Raw genomic sequence first — 16389 nt, 5'->3', positions numbered from 1 at the left:
TATTTGAGTACCTTTTGCACATGAAGGATCGAACAGATACTACACTTGATCTTAGTTAAAAGGATGTCACAATCTTTTCTAAAATGTGTTGATGTTAAGCCTCCTGATCTACGGTTGCTATGTTTTAGGCCCCCTCCCACTTTCTAAGATACTGGCATTCCTTCTATCTTCAGTCCTCCTTCCATTGGGTTCTACATCGGAACACCATTATTCGTAGAAAAAATGTAGGGGTCTCACACGTGCCAAATTTTAATTCCCTCATTTATTTGGAAGCAGAACTAAGTTCATTTTTAGCTCACTGAATCAAGAGTCTCCCAACTAGCTCAGGAGAGCTGACATATTATTTCTGCAAAATCAATAAAGTGATAGACAGAGTGCTTGCATTAATCTCAGCCACTTGAATCGCTCGGGCAGCATCCCAATCCATCAGTTTTGCCCACCATGCCACCTCAGTTGGGACCCAGCCCTGTGCAAATCAGTCCTAACCCTGTCACTCATGGGTATAGTCCAGCCCTAACCGCCAGGCCAGGTCCTCCCTGAACCAGAAAACAAGCAACTTAGGACTGGTTTTGCCCTAGGTAGGGCTCGTCAGCCAGGTATAACTTGGTTTTAGTGGCAGAGTGAGCCCAGGACCCAGGTCTGGGCATCCTTTGCGCACAATCTCAGCCACTGGCAATCACTCAGGGCCGCACTTTGGACCCAGTCGACTAGGGCGAAACTGGTCAGGGCAGAATTTTCTGTTTCCCAGGTGTAGGAGGCTGGACTGGCTTGTAGTGAGTACCAAGGGATACTTGCACCTTGCACCAGGCCCAGTTATCCCTTATTAGTGTATAGGGTGTCTAGCAGCTTAGGCTGGTAGATAATGGTAGCTTAGCAGAGCAGCTTAGGCTGAACTAGGAGACGTGTGAAGCTACTACAGTACCACTTAGTGTCATATGCACAATATCATAAGAAAACACAATACACAGTTATACTAAAAATAAAGGTACTTTATTTTTATGACAATATGCCAAAGTATCTTAGAGTGTACCCTCAGTGAGAGGATAGGAAATATACACAAGATATATATACACAATAGCAAAAATATGCAGTATAGTCTTAGAAAACAGTGCAAACAATGTATAGTTACAATAGGATGCAATGGGGAAACATAGGGATAGGGGCAACACAAACCATATACTCCAGAAGTGGAATGCGAACCACGAATGGACCCCAAACCTATGTGACCTTGTAGAGGGTCGCTGGGACTATTAGAAAATAGTGAGAGTTAGGAAAATAACCCTCCCCAAGACCCTGAAAAGTGAGTGCAAAGTGCACTAAAGTTCCCCTAAGGACAAAAGAGTAGTGTTAGAGGAATAATGCAGGAAAGACACAAACCAGCTATGCAACAACTGTGGATTTCCAATCTAGGGTACCTGTGGAACAAGGGGACCAAGTCCAAAAGTCACAAGCAAGTCGGAGATGGGCAGATGCCCAGGAAATGCCAGCTGCGGGTGCAAAGAAGCTTCGACTGGACAGAAGAAGCTGAGGTTTCTGCAGGAACGAAAAGGGCTAGAGACTTCCCCTTTAGTGGACGGATCCCTCTCGCTTTGGAGAGTCGTGCAGAAGTGTTTTCCCGCCGGAAGGACGCCAACAAGCCTTGCTACACGCAAATCGTGCGTTTGGCGTTTTTGGACGCTGCTGGGGCCCAGGAGGGACCAGGAGGTCGCAAATTGGACCTGCAGAGAGAGGGGACGTCGAGCAAGACAAAGAGCCCTCACTGAAGCAGGTAGCACCCGGAGAAGTGCCAGAAACAGGCACTACGAGGATGCGTGAAATGGTGCTCGCCGAAGTTGCACAAAGGAGTCCCACGTCGCCGGAGACCAACTTAGAAAGTCGTGCAATGCAGGTTAGAGTGCCGTGGACCCAGGCTTGGCTGTGCACGAAGGATTTCCGCCGGAAGTGCACAGGGGCCGGAGTAGCTTGCAAAGTCGCGGTTCCCAGCAATGCAGCCCAGCGAGGTGAGGCAAGGACTTACCTCCACCAAACTTGGGCTGAAGAGTCACTGGACCGTGGGGGTCACTTGGACGGTGTCGCTGGATTCGAGGGACCTCGCTCGTCGTGCTGAGAGGAGACCCAAGGGACCGGTAATGCAGCTTTTTGGTGCCTGCTGTTGCAGGGGGAAGATTCCGTCGACCCACGGGAGATTTCTTCGGAGCTTCTGGTGCAGAGAGGAGGCAGACTACCCCCACAGCATGCACAAGCAGGAAAACAGTCGAGAAGGCGGCAGGATCAGCGTTACAGAGTTGCAGTAGTCGTCTTTGCTACTATGTTGCAGGTTTGCAGGCTTCCAGCGCGGTCAGCGGTCGATTCCTTATCAGAAGGTGAAGAGAGAGATGCAGAGGAACTCGGCTGAGCTCATGCATTCGTTATCTAAAGTTTCCCCAGAGACAGAGACCCTAAATAGCCAGAAAAGAGGGTTTGGCTACCTAGGAGAGAGGAAAGGCTAGTAACACCTGAAGGAGCCTATCACAAGGAGTCTCTGACGTCACCTGGTGGCACTGGCCACTCAGAGCAGTCCAGTGTGCCAGCAGCACCTCTGTTTCCAAGATGGCAGAGGTCTGGAGCACACTGGAGGAGCTCTGGACACCTCCCAGGGGAGGTGCAGGTCAGGGGAGTGGTCACTCCCCTTTCCTTTGTCTAGTTTCGCGCCAGAGCAGGGGCTAAGGGGTCCCTGAACCGGTGTAGACTGGCTTATGCAGAATTGGGCACATCTGTGCCCAACAAAGCATTTCCAGAGGCTGGGGGAGGCTACTCCTCCCCTGCCTTCACACCATTTTCCAAAGGGAGAGGGTGTCACACCCTCTCACAGAGGAAGTTCTTTGTTCTGCCATCCTGGGCCAGGCCTGGCTGGACCCCAGGAGGGCAGCTGCCTGTCTGAGGGGTTGGCAGCAGCAGCAGCTGCAGTGAAACCCCAGGAAGGGCAGTCTGGCAGTACCAGGGTCTGTGCTACAGACCACTGGGATCATGGAATTGTACCAACAATGCCAGGATGGCATAGAGGGGGCAATTCCATGATCATAGACATGTTACATGGCCATATTCGGAGTTACCATGGTGAAGCTACATATAGGTAGTGACCTATATGTAGTGCACGCGTGTAATGGTGTCCCCGCACTCACAAAGTTCAGTGAATTGGCTCTGAACAATGTGGGGGCACCTTGGCTAGTGCCAGGGTGCCCTCACACTAAGTAACTTTGCACCTAACCTTTACCAGGTAAAGGTTAGACATATAGGTGACTTATAAGTTACTTAAGTGCAGTGTAAAATGGCTGTGAAATAACGTGGACGTTATTTCACTCAGGCTGCAGTGGCAGGCCTGTGTAAGAATTGTCAGAGCTCCCTATGGGTGGCAAAAGAAATGCTGCAGCCCATAGGGATCTCCTGGAACCCCAATACCCTGGGTACCTCAGTACCATATACTAGGGAATTATAAGGGTGTTCCAGTAAGCAAATGTAAATTGGTAAAAATGGTCACTAGCCTGTTAGTGACAATTTGAAAGTAATGAGAGAGCATAACCACTGAGGTTCTGGTTAGCAGAGCCTCAGTGAGACAGTTAGGCACCACACAGGGAACATATACATGCACACCTATGAGCACTGGGGCCCTGTGTGACAGGGTCCCAGTGACACATACATATAGGCCACAAACCTATGAGCACTGGGGTCCTGACTAGCAGGATCCCAGTGACACATAACAACCATACTGAAAACATAGTGTTTTCACTATGAGCACTGAGGCCTGGCTATCAGGATCCCAGTGAGACAGTGAAAACAGTGACAAACACCCTGACATACACTCACAAACAGGCCAAAAGTGGGGGTAACAAGGCTAGAAAGAGGCTACCTTCTCACACCAGGAACCCTTTGCTTGATCTCATCTGACCTTGTGGTTTTATGTTAAATATCTCAGTGGCAATGGGACATGTGAAGCTGTGTAGAAGAGCACATGTAGAGAGCTGCCAACGATTACACCTGAATAGAACAACTCAGTTCTAGCAGATCCTTTTTTGGAAGAAGAACTAGAGGAAGGTCATGGCTTCCAAAGCGGCCACTTCCTGCTTCTTCTCGCTGAGGATGCTGAAGATCTTCAACTGGCTCCTGCGCAATAGCAGAAAACCCATCACCCACTCCCTCGTCACCAACAGGCTGGAATACTGGAATGTTCTCCATACCGGAATCACAAAGCAACTCACCAGAAGACTACCGACCATCCAGAACGCAGAAGCAGAATCCTCCACAACCTTCCTCTCAAGACACACATCATACCTTACCTCAGAGAGCTCCATTGGCTCTGATAGCCAAACGCACCCAATTAAAACTACTCACCCACACATGTACAGCACTACACAACACAGGCCCTGCATACCTGAACAGTCGCATCTCCTTCCATCAACCACCAGACACTTCCGCTATGCCGAACGCCTCCTCAAACACATTCTGCGCTTATGCAGAAACAGAGCTAGAGGGCAAACCTTCTCTCACATCGCTCCTAATGCTTGCAACGACCCACCACTTCACATCAGAGCCTCCTCCCTGTTTCTAGAGTTCCACAAAAAGCTGGAGACCTGGCTCTTGGGTTAACCCTGTCCCAGCCGACAAGGCGAGGCTCTCTCACCTACTGAGCGCTGGTACACCTTTATGGGTGATAGAGCGGTCTACATATATAGATAACACAGCCCTGACAAGTTCCCCACTTCCTAATGTGGTGTGCTGCTCCAATCCAGGGGTTTTCTTTGAATTCTGGGACTTGTAGTTTTGTTTATCCCATTATAAAACAGGACCATGTGTCCCACAATTCAAAGGGAAAAACAGCACATGGATCTGGGAAACTTGGTAGCTAACATAACATAACACAACACAACACACAATGAATGTGATCTCTTGCAATAGAAAGCACGCCCCCTTCACGAAAATACCCTGCCTACCTTGGAAGCACTCCAGAGCCATACGATCCACTTCCGGGTCAGAATGAGGAAGCAGCGGTTCCCATAAAAGCTTCTGTGTTAACAGAGAAAACATGGACTGACATTAGAAACACTGCCAACGTTTTTAAAACAGACAGAGAGACGTGACTCAGAAATAAAAAATATGACGGCTCACAACGCTTTTGTATTTCCTGATGTCATGACTACAGTTCGCAATGGTTTTCTAGTATTTTAGTGTCGGCAATGAACTACCTTTTAATAACGCAACTTAGAAATAGCCTAAGTGGTGTGTGAGCTTATATTTGAAAAAGGATGAAGTGCCCTTACCATGTGCTATAAGGATATTTCAAACCATTGAGGAATTCCATGAATACAAAGAAGCTTATTTTTTATACATTGCTACGTAAATCACGTCTGTTGTTTCTAAGGGCCAGATGTACCAAAATGCAATTTTGCATTGCGTAAATAGCAACTTCATAGAAATCTCTATTTAACAAATGCAAAATGCTATGTACAAAGATACCGATCCCACTGCCAAGCCAATAATTGGACCCAAAAGAGAAACACACAGCTCAGCCAGTGCACCTCAAGTCTAACATCCAATGCCACTGTCGATGGGACCCACCACAGCTCCCCCAGAATCCATCAATTCTAACATTCACTGCACGTTTCTTCTCAGTACTAAGGCTCACACACACTCCTCATCGCTTCTGTGGTTCAGAGCAAAGCCACTCCCATGCTGGGCCCCATTCGCAGCTTCACGAGGGCATCTCCAGACTAACACTCGGCAACACTGGCACACCAGTACTAGGTTCCACACATAGCTCCATTAACATACCTCACTTCTGACCTTGTGTCGTTACTATTCCAGTACTGCAGCCCACATACAACTCTGTCAGTGCACCGCAACCCTAACCTGCAGCGCCACATTATTCCAACACCAGGAGTTACACAGCGCTCTTTCTCATTCCTCACCGCTGCCCTTCTGTTATTCCAGTACTCGGCCAGGACACAGCTCTGTCTATAACCCTAATCCTGATCCGAAGCACCCCAGTATTGCTGTATTGGGGTTCAGGTACAACTCTGCTAATGCACCTTCTGCTGTTCTGCAGTGCCCCCTCTGTTCCACACTCTGACTTCTGTTTGAGAACGTGGGGGAGCCAATTAAATCTATTCTTAGCTGTCACCTTTATTTGGGAGGGTCTGTTTCACCTATCTCACTCCGTTCTTTCCTTTACTCTGCTTACTCGCAATGTTTTCTTTCTCCACCACTTTTTTTCTTTCCAGCTCTTAAAATCCACTCATTAACAGTTTCCCTCTTTCGTTCAACTGTTTATTTCAACTCCTCTCCCTTCTTTTTTATTTTCCTCTTTCAAACTCGCAAAAACGTGATTATTTATTTCCTTGTTTCATTCCTCTCGTTCATTCTTGCACTATTTTTTCTCATCCCTTCATTTTTTCTTTGTCTTTTTTATTTTCTCTTTCCTTTTACTTTTTTTTTAGATCTTTCTTCCTTCCTTTTTCTTATCTTCATCTGTCAATTCTTGTTTTACTATAAATCCCTCTTTTCCCATCTGTATTTTTTTCTTTCTTTTCACACTTCTTTCATTATTTTTTCCTCTCTATCTTTCATTCGCTAGCTTCCTTCCTGTTTTTCTTTTGCTTCACACGTTTGCTCTATTTCTTCTCTTAGTTTCTTAGTGTTCATTTTCTTGTTCTTTCTTTCCTTTTTTCTTTCATTTCTTTGCCCCCTTATCTTTCTTCCTTTTGTCTGTTGTATTCCTTTCACTTCTCTTTTTCTGCCCCATCTGATTTCTCTCCTGAGGCCTAGTTCTCAATGGAGCAACAGGGGCAGGGCCCAGAGACCTACGGACCTCAACTCTAATTACTGCTGTATTTTCCTACCACAATTGCAGTCAACCATTTTCCTTTCTTACTCCAAGGCCCATGACACTTTTACTACGCACTTGTCCTCGCCATCTTTACTCCCAACTCCCTCCTCCCTTTCACCCTCAAATCCATCTCAAATAATATTTTTGTTATGGTGTTTTGAGCATTACACTCTAATGCCAAAAGTTTATTTCTGATAAATGTTTATATGATATTTGTATATGTTTTAACATAGAGGAAGACGGTAAATGGAAGTGCTTTAGTTAAATGCTGGGCCACTGGAAATATACAGCAGGAAAAGACGACATTATGAGGCAGGGTTGATTTATGTGGCAAGAAAAGTCCAGTTCTTAATTTGCAATGCTAATAGCTCTAATTCAAGAAAATGTGAGGCCTATTGCATTGCACATGCTTGTTTAAATTGCACCTAGTTACCACCAACTTCACGTAGGTGGTAACTGCATCTCCAAAATGCCCAAATCACATTTGGGAACTGCATTGTACATTAGAATAGGACATGCAAATAGGAAATCCCTATTTGCATTTCCTATTCTGGGAATTGCAAATTGCCACAAATTTGCGATTCCTTAAAGGGCTTTGTATGTTAGAAAAGCCCAGTTTGCATTTCTTAATGGCCTGAAATACTGATTCGGACATCTAAGATATGGCGCACCATGGCTCTAAGCAGGCCTTAAAAGGGCAGAAAAAAATGATGCAAAGAAATCTCTATGATTTTTTTGCAACTTTTTTGGGCCCCCTGACGGGGGCCGGGCGCATGCATGATGTAGCACAGAAGGTTACAAAGTGGTGCAATGCATGCACTGCTCCACTTTGTAAATTTGGCGCAGCGATTGCGGCCAGTAGGGCCACATTAGCGTAAAAAAATATTATGCTAATGTGGTGCAAGTAGCGGCTAGGGGCTCTTAAATATGCCCCTATGTATTTTCGTCTCCCAGCCTGGCATCCCTAAGTAACTATCACCAACAGTAAACATTCCAAAATATTCCTTTGTTGGATGACATCATGTGGGATTTTGAGATGTGTTGTGACATCAATCACTGAATGGTCCCTCTACTCAACAGTTCCACTTCTGCTGGCTCTGGCAGTAATAATTATCATGTCACATGTCAGCCGTAATCATGTATTGCAGTACGGGAGTGATGTTGTTTTCTTATTACAGGTGAGTAGTATTATTACAGTTAGTATGTAATAAGAAATTTGTAGGCTTTTTTATTCAGTTATCAGGGTTCCATATATTGTATATGGAATAATGTTGCCTCCACCGTATCTTATGAAGATTTTGGAAGCATCTGAGTCATTCAGTGACCAATCGGAGGAAAAGGCCACGTGCCTTTGCAAGACAGTTAGGACATGCTTGGTAGAAGAAGCAGCGTTTGGAAAACTCCTTCTGAGGGTTTAGTTCAAGAAGGCTAACATGAACTGTCTGCATCTGCCTGTTGATTGACAGGCTTCACGCTTGACAATCCAATCAGTGCCCAGAGAGGAGGAAAGCAGGAACAGTACCATTAATGTGGGTAGGAGTAAGATCAGGGGCCATATTTATAGCCCCAGGTGCTTTGCGGATACTCTGCCCTGGGATGGCGTCCCATGGGCGCTGTGTGGGTAATCCCACGCAATTCCAGTGGATTTTGACGTATTGCCAGATTCACTAAAACTGGTACACTTGGGAATGTGCCAAAAGGCTCCACCTCCCCAGGGAAGGCATAGTGAGGAGAAATATCCTTATTTTTCCTTGTTGCTTCCTCTGTCATTGCGTGCTGCTTCTGGCTCACACATAGAAAGAAGAGACAGAGTCTCAGGATTGCTTTTGTGGAGGAAGGTGCCCATTTCTGCAAAAAAACAATCCTGCACGCAACGCAGGCTCCCTTGCTCCATGACGCAAGGGCGCCTGTGCGGGGGCAGGCAGTCAAAAGGGCGCAAGGGGAATGGTACGAATGCACCACAGTGACCGAAACAGAGCACTTTCCTGCCCTTTCCCTGTCATGCAGTCAGCGTAGCAAGGTGAGCTGCCGTGCCGCACTGTGCACTCTCATACATAGGCTCTTATCAATAAAAAAATGTGTGTGGGAAGCGCTACGCACAGCACTAGTAACAATATTAATAAAGATTATTAGTGATGGTGATGATATTATTATTATTATTATTGTTACTATTACTGTTAATAGCTGCAGTAGCACCTGACCCCCCCCCCCCCAGCGCCTTGCGACCCTAGCGGGTGAGTAGCGCGCTCTACAAATGACTGATTGATTGATTGACTGTTAGCCCTGGGCTATATCCTACACCACATTTTATAGGTCATCTCCCTCGTTCTAGCCCTTATTTGCAGCTCAGACCTGCAACTTGTAAAGAAGGCCTTTAACCACTGTTAATAGCCCTCGGCAGGGGGCTATAATGCTGTAGTATCGCTGTGCCGAGCAAGCTGGGTGAGCTTCCATGTTGTTTATAAAAATGTTATTAAAGTGATGACGTAGTTACACAATAATCAAATATATATTTTTTTAATTAATGTTTTTATATGAAAAATCACATGTTTTGGGAATGTTTATATTTTCACTTTTTTTTAAATATTTTCTTGCATGAGTATTGTTAAGATTTTACCAATGCAATGACTAGTTCTCCTGTTAAAGTGATACATACATTTAGTTGCGTAATGTAATATGGAATTCCCCGTTGAGAGGTTGGTGTTGAACTTTCCATTTTGTATCTGAGAGACAGTACTATTGACAAATACCTGTGGAAAATGTTGCACTATCCTGAGCACAGCAAGGGCCTGATTGAGAGCTGTTTGCAATGACAATTTTCCAACTGCTGGAGGGGATTCTAGATCTTTAGGGGGATTCTGCGGCTACATTTCCGTCATCATTCAACCCTATGGTAGACGGAACTCAGCCAGAGGATTCCACTTAGAATTAACAGGTTGTCTGATAGAATAGTGATGCTAAAATTATCGTATGGCCAGAATATTGTGTCAAGAGTATCCTGGACCAAAATATCGAGAAGGTAAATGCGGATAGGTAGGTATAGATTTACTCTTCTAAACTCCACATCTGCGTACCTGGAAGATACATGTATCGTCCAGTACATTTATATGGGGAAAAGTATAGTGAAACTTTGCATACTCATAGAAACTTACCACCACAGTAATTTTGTCCTTGATATTCTTGACACAAGGTCCACACAATATTTTGGAAACAATATTCTGTCCAAACACCGAAGTAATATTGACTCCAAAAAATTGAGGATATTCAATCACCACCTGACTCAAAATCAGGCCTGTAATGTTTAGGAAGGTGACATAGCCTAGTGGATTAAATAAACTGAGTTGGATACGAGTCAGATTTTGTTAAAGAGTGCTTTGAGATTTATGTAATAAACATCTGTATTAACAAGTAATTGTGAGCAACTAAAATTACAAAACATTTACAACAACAACAATTACTAAACTATTACAGCTATTATGACAATTCACTAAAAACTAATTACTAGTATTATGAGTCTGTGTGTTATTTCTTCTCCATTATTGGAAGTATTGATGATTTTTATGTCCTATACTTGAATTAAGTTAATTAATTAATTACCTCTAATGTTCCAAACCATGAAGATCAGAGCCCTAATGATGATATCTAAAGTTTTTTAATTAACAAATGCAGAGGAGTTTTTTGGTTAAAAGACCTACCATCCAATCCAGCTGTTTGGTAAATCTAATTTCCACAAGACCCTGGGCATTGAGTCCAAATGATCTTACCTTTGTGAATTTCACTGATGATCTGCAGACTCTCTCGGGATTTCTAGAAGCAGAGGAATAGTTAGTTCTTGGGGTGGAAATACATTCAGCAGAATTAATATTGAGAAGTATTCAGGAGGGCAGCACTCACCACCACAGATATTTTTATAAAAATTGAGGCATCCTGAAAACCCCCAGGTCTACCAGAGCTCCTATTAATCTCCCGTCCCCAAGTGTGTTTTTCTGAGAGACCCCCCAGCCTCACCTGAACTGGGTGACAATACTAGGAAGGGTAAACTTGAGTGCACTCTACTTAGACATCTGCAATTCTTGATTGTAATAAGCATTTTCACAAGTGCCTTAAAAGAGTTTAAACACAAATTCTTTAAGAATTTGGGTCCAATTTGCACTGGGCACCCCTAGAATCCGTTCACAGGGTGTACAGTTGTAGAACGGAAAAAATGTTATAAAATAAAAATATGTTTTATTTTAAGTGCTACTCTAAAGTGCATCATACAGTGCGCTATATTTTAAGTATTAAGGGGAAGATTTTGCTCTGGGGTTGCTTGCTTTTTGCACTGAAGCAAAATCATTTTGGGTATTTACTAAGCTGTGCAAAGCCACCTTGCATTACCTTGCATTGGGAAGGCAATTCATGGGCGGAGAATGGGCATTCCCATGAATCAACACAAGGATTTGGGCACGCACCCAGATTTATTAATGCTAGTGAATCTGGAAATGCCTAAAAATGCTGCACCTTTCCAAGTGAGACGTAACAAGGAGAAATATGTTTATTTCTTGTTACTATGGGGGTTATTCCAACTTTGGAGGAAGTGGTAATCCGTCCCAAAAGTGACGGTAAAGTGACGGATATACCACCAGCCGTATTACGAGTCCATTATATCCTATGGAACTCGTAATACGGCTGGTGGTAAATCCGTCACATTTGGGACGGATTACCACCTCCTCCAAAGTTGGAATAACCCCCTATGTCTTTCTATGTGCGCTCCAGAACGCAGCACACATAAAAACAGGACTATTAGGATGTATTTTGTAAGTTTGCGCCGCATTTGCGTCAAAAAATGACGCAAATGTGGCGCAAAAAAATTATATATATGGGCCTTAATGAGTTAAGCGCACACAAGGAGAGAATAGTACGTGTGTGGTAGTTAATTTAGCACTTAGGGCGAGATGTATGAAGCAGTAGTGCCGGTCGCAAACGTTCCATTGGGCTGTTTGCGAATAGTTAGAGGCTTCTGGCTTACTAATTTGCGAACTTGTTACCGACTCGCAAAATAGAGACTGCAAGTTGCTATTAGGAAGGGGCATGCCAAGGGCATCCCTTCCTAATAGCGAGTCGCAGGGCCATGTATTAATGTTTTCGGACTGTGAATGTGGTCACAAAACATTCTCAGTTAGCATCAACTTTAAGCTGGTGGTAACCCATTTGCAAATAGGAAGGGGTTCCTAGGGAGTCTTTCCCCCTTAAGAATGGTAGCGAAAACGTTTTTTGAGAGCAGGCAGTGGTCCCACTGACTTTTCATTTTTCTTTTTTACATGTATCCTATTTTCCTTTAAGAAAATGAGCTGCATTTAAAAAACAAAAGATTGCTTTACTTCAAAGCAGTCACAGACATGATGGTCTGCTGCCCCCAGCAGACCACCATCCCTGTGATTGTGGCCATTCGAAATGGGGTTGCAAATTGCGACCTACCTCATGAATATTAATGAGGTGGGTCATTTGCAACCCCATTGGGAATCGCTACATGTGCCTGACACATATTTGTGCATTTCCATTTGCGAGTCTCTGTTGCGACTCGCAAAATGTCGCAATTAGAGATTCGCAAATAGAAATGTGTATACATCTGGCCCATAGTGAGTTAGGTGCACACAAGGACAGAACAGTACATTTACATTATAATTAATGAATCAGGATGAAGTGCTGGGTAGTCCTGGTATAATCAGTCCCACAAGTACTGGTGCTCTCTACAAGTAGCCATCTCTCAGTAATAAAGGAATCATGCTGCCTGCAGTGTTGTGACATCACCAGTGGTGCTCACACTCCCAACCTGTCTGCGGCACCCAACTTTCACCCGCCTTCTTACCTGAAGTGCTGCTTGGCAAACACCAGCAGAATCTCCACCAGCTTATCCTGTGGCCTGTTACTGGAAGGCTGAAAAGTAAGAACAGGAGAGTCTATGAGCGTGGGCAGCAGTCCATGCACTTCACACCTAAACGTGTGCCACTGATACTCACAGCTAACAAGTCACTCTGAGGTCTGAGTAGCATCAGTGCTTGAAACAGAAAAATAAAAGTGTGGCGACTAGTAACACCAGAATACCCGTCTGCTCCTGAGAAGTACCGGTACTCTCGCATTAAAGGTATTGCACCAATGCTAAGAAGTGCAGGTACCGAACTTACGGTAATACTTATGGTAAAGAACTGCAGATACTGAGTACCTGATAGTACTTGTCAATTTAAAGGACTGAGTAGCATTCAATTAAAACATGTTTATCAGGATATCACAACACACAGTAAAATATTAAAGGTCTTTTTTTTTTTAATTGTCAGATAATACGGTACAGACATCCATGTACATATCCTAGTGAAAGGTTTCATTTAACTGACCATTTTGATGCAAAGGTTTAATCTAACTAGTTTATTGAGGAGAAGCATTGAGTCCCCCATGTCCCTCGGGCCACTAACACATATTTAAGGCATCCTCTTATTACCCAGGCTTTTTTGGACTTTGCCACCACCAAGAAGCATAGGTTGCGGGAACTGTGGGGGGGTGGCACCTGTTGCAGACAGGGATTACTGGGCTCCCACTAAGTGGGGCTCGAAATCTTAATATCTGCAACTGAGGAACAGATGTGAAAGCAATTTTGTCTTCTTACCCTCCTCTTGCAACTCCTTCGGTCATCTCTAGGGCAAGACGGAGGAGAAAACAGTCTCAATGTCTTGTTAGGGACAAATAACTTTCCCAAAAAATGTTCTCTCATTTTGGCTCCTTCATAGAAAGTGTCATGCTGTCAGTCCCAGAACATCGATTTCACATTTTAATTGACTTAGGGAACTTTGCTATCTCATACAGAAAAAAACTGTTAATCAGAGTTACACCACGTTTAGCAGAAAGTTAGAACTTTACTTATGAGGCATACTTTTCTTTATTTGGTGTAAGTTTGTTCAGTGGTTTGCAATAAATTTGTATATAAACAGGTGCTCAGGTAGTCATGAAGGGGCTGATCTCCTAGAAAAGTGATATCTGGACCATTACCTACTGTAAAACTCCTGCAGTACCAAAACGTAAAACATTACTCAAATCCAATAGGGTCAGGGAGCTCTTTCCTCCCGTTGGCTGATGCAGTATTGCAGTACCTCGCAATCTGATTGGCTGGCCGCAACAGACTCAGAAAATGTTCTGCCTGCCATTACAGAACTGGGGACTCGGTCTCCATGTACTAAAAAGTTAAAACAACGAGATATAAGAGGGTAGGATAGGAACACCCTGACCCCTAATCCCATATGCCCCAAAATGTAAAAAACAAAAATAATAATTTTAGTCATGGGACCCCAGTACTCCAGACCCAGCGAGGCCCTCCTGTGATGTGCTGCAGTACTCCAGAAGTACTCAAGCCACAAGCTTCCCTGAGAAAGATTGCAGGGTACTGCAGTACCATGGGGTGGAAGCTTATATGGCAGTACCACAAGAGTACTGCTATACTCAAAATGTTTTTTTAACAATGAAAGGAGAAAAGAATGTGTGTTGAGTGAACACAGTTGAAGGACATGCGTAGCGGGGTTGGGTGCAGGTTCAGCCATCGCTGCTGCAAATGGCGGAAAGACATGCACAGTGAGGTTGGCTGTACAGGGGCAGGAGGGTGCATGCGTACGTGGCTGATACTTGCTTGGTGCACAAAGTGTGATTACAGTCGCACACCTTTGGGATTCTCGCCAGTGACAATGAAGTTGCATTCAGATCCATGCAGTAAGGGAACGGCCTTTACAACACAGCAGGAGCCGCGTAGGCCATAAGCACGCAAGCATTACCACGCTTGCCCTGAACCACGCATGTGCCTGAACACATGCATAGTAAAGGTATGCGTGGTTAAGACGCGGTCATGGTTCCGACCACGGTGTTCAGCCATGCGCGGTTCTGTCATACAACTATGCAGTAAGCGCACAGCCAACTGAGCTGTTAACTGATAAGCTTGGATCCAGTTCAGCAATATCTGTGAATAAATAAACCCAAGGAAAGCTTGCAAGCCCTTCGACCGGCCGTCTGTATCAGTATACGCTGTGTGCAATTCACATAAATGCATTATTATATGCAATGCATATGTGTTGCATGTATTAATTTGCCTAGTGATTAAAAAATGCAATTTAGTTTGTCATGGAAAATTGGGCAGCTGTCTTGTCCACTGGAAGGAGAAAGTAGAGGTAGAGAAGACAACATTTGCCACGGGATTAACCAAGCAAAAGTGAATGCTGGGAATAAAGCCAATGAGGACAGTCGCAAGCCCTGGCATTAAGTGCATGCCAGTAAAGCACACTGACACCCAGTCTGGATTGAGTTGTGCAGCACACACAGAAGCTCCAAATCACCATTAGTGATTGTTTATGTGCAGGAAGGAACACCTTCCCGTACATAAACAATCAAACCGTTCAATGCAGACACCCTTGCACAATGGTGCAAGGATGTCTGCGTTGGCGCAAGTCAGCTAAATTTAGCGCTCGCACAGGGGACAACACAGGGTGCACCTTATTCAATTAAATACGGCGCATCCCTGAGTTCTGAAAATGACGGATCGCGGTGCTGTCAATTTTGGCGCAGCGTCAGGCTCTGTCATTTTCCCTAAACATGGGCCTATATCTTTAAGTGTATGTGGTGCTGTTTTTTGTTTATTAATGCAGATGACCTACACAGATAAATAGTCAAATAAACAACTACCTGGGTGCATAAAACCTAATCAGTTATTCTTAATACTCTAACTATATCTCTGTCGTGTACCCACCAGTGCATGTTCTTTCAATGCAGCCTTTTGGGTCAGACTTTAAAGGGAGTTGCTCTCTTTTACAAAGTAAATCGAATGATCTTTTTCCGTTTAAGAGAAACTTCGCCATAACTGATGTTAGATGTGCAGGTTTTTCTAAAAAAGACGGAGTAATATCTACCTCCATGGTACTGTTTTTTTTCAGGTCTAGCTAAAGACAGTTTTAGTTGTCTGCTACCAGACCTATTGTTAATATTTTAATTTATCATATACTTGGGGCATGCGTTAGGTCGGAATAAATGGCTTTGTTGTCATTTCAGCTCCATGCACCTAATTTGACGTCTTTCCTCCTTGTTCTGGTATTTGGCCCTCCCAGAAGCATTCCAGTCTCACCCTGTTTACATTGGAGGACTTGTATTCTTCCACTGCTGAAGTCAGAGCGCTATTTTTTCTTTCCATTTTTTTGCCTGTAAAATGGGGCTTTTAGTACTGGAAGGGAGCACATGTTCAAAGCCTATCTCTCCCGTCTTGGCTCCTCCCACCCACCCCTCTCTCTCTCAGTGGCAGCTGCCACTGAACGGGGTGGCGGAGGGGATAACCGTCCGGAGACGGGTTAGTCTCCTCCGTCCTCTTCCTGAGCAGCTTCGTCTTTATTTGGGAAGCAGACAAGGTCCCACACTTCCCTCTGCCAATCACGCCATTGATGTCACCAGCATGACAGCAGCGTCGTATTTGGTGTGAGCGGCCTGGTTTGGTGTTCACACAGGGAGTGGGACTGTGCACTGTCTCCTCC

The 16389-nt window shown here is 44.5% G+C and overlaps 1 protein-coding gene across 2 annotated transcripts in view; it reads right to left on the bottom strand.

Annotated features, from left to right (window-relative positions):
* LOC138282937 (unconventional myosin-XV-like) overlaps positions 1–16389 on the bottom strand; it is a 130506-nt gene that overhangs the window by 51659 nt on the left and 62458 nt on the right. For both annotated transcript variants that reach the window (XM_069221001.1, XM_069221000.1), the window contains exons 3-5: positions 12708–12775; positions 10624–10666; positions 4968–5040 (exon numbers count right to left, since the gene is read on the bottom strand). In XM_069221001.1, the coding sequence (XP_069077102.1) occupies positions 4968–5040; positions 10624–10666; positions 12708–12775 (184 nt within the window). The remainder of the gene's footprint in view (positions 1–4967; positions 5041–10623; positions 10667–12707; positions 12776–16389) is intronic.

This window comes from Pleurodeles waltl, chromosome 2_2 (assembly GCF_031143425.1).
Source record: "Pleurodeles waltl isolate 20211129_DDA chromosome 2_2, aPleWal1.hap1.20221129, whole genome shotgun sequence".
NCBI classification, from domain to species: Eukaryota; Metazoa; Chordata; class Amphibia; order Caudata; family Salamandridae; genus Pleurodeles; species Pleurodeles waltl.
The sequence above is the reverse complement of the archived record's forward strand: the minus strand, read 5'-3'. Positions and strand labels throughout refer to the sequence as shown.